The sequence below is a fragment of the Mesitornis unicolor genome, unplaced genomic scaffold (assembly GCF_000695765.1).
Source record: "Mesitornis unicolor isolate BGI_N332 unplaced genomic scaffold, ASM69576v1 scaffold24352, whole genome shotgun sequence".
Classification (NCBI taxonomy): Eukaryota; Metazoa; Chordata; class Aves; order Mesitornithiformes; family Mesitornithidae; genus Mesitornis; species Mesitornis unicolor.
Window position 1 is genome coordinate 1 of NW_010171578.1, and position 262 is coordinate 262.

Genomic DNA, 262 nt, shown 5'->3' on the forward strand with positions numbered 1-262 from the left:
ACCGGAGTGTGTGTGAGGCCGTGCCGATCCCTTGAGCCAGCGCCGCTGTCGCCATGGTGAGGTTCTGCCCGGGGCAGGGGGTGGCTGAGGCGGCCGCTCTCCCCTGGCTGTACCCGTCGCCTCTCACTTCTTCTCGGTTCTCTCTTTTCTCCACAGCCCGGGCCAAACCCCAGCGCAACGAGCGTCGGCTCCTCCGGCCGCTCCCCCAGCAAGGCCGTGGCTCCCCGCGCCGCGGGCTCCACCGGCCCGCCGGGGGGAAAGG

The 262-nt window shown here is 71.8% G+C and overlaps 1 protein-coding gene across 1 annotated transcript in view; it reads left to right on the top strand.

The window, feature by feature from the left end:
* Positions 1-156: 156 nt before the first annotated feature.
* The window catches only part of SEC61B (Sec61 beta subunit), a gene marked incomplete at its 5' end in the record, with an annotated part of 3199 nt that continues 3093 nt past the window's right edge, over positions 157-262 (top strand). The window contains one exon of the mRNA XM_010180082.1: positions 157-250. Within this exon, the coding sequence (XP_010178384.1) occupies positions 157-250 (94 nt within the window). The remainder of the gene's footprint in view (positions 251-262) is intronic.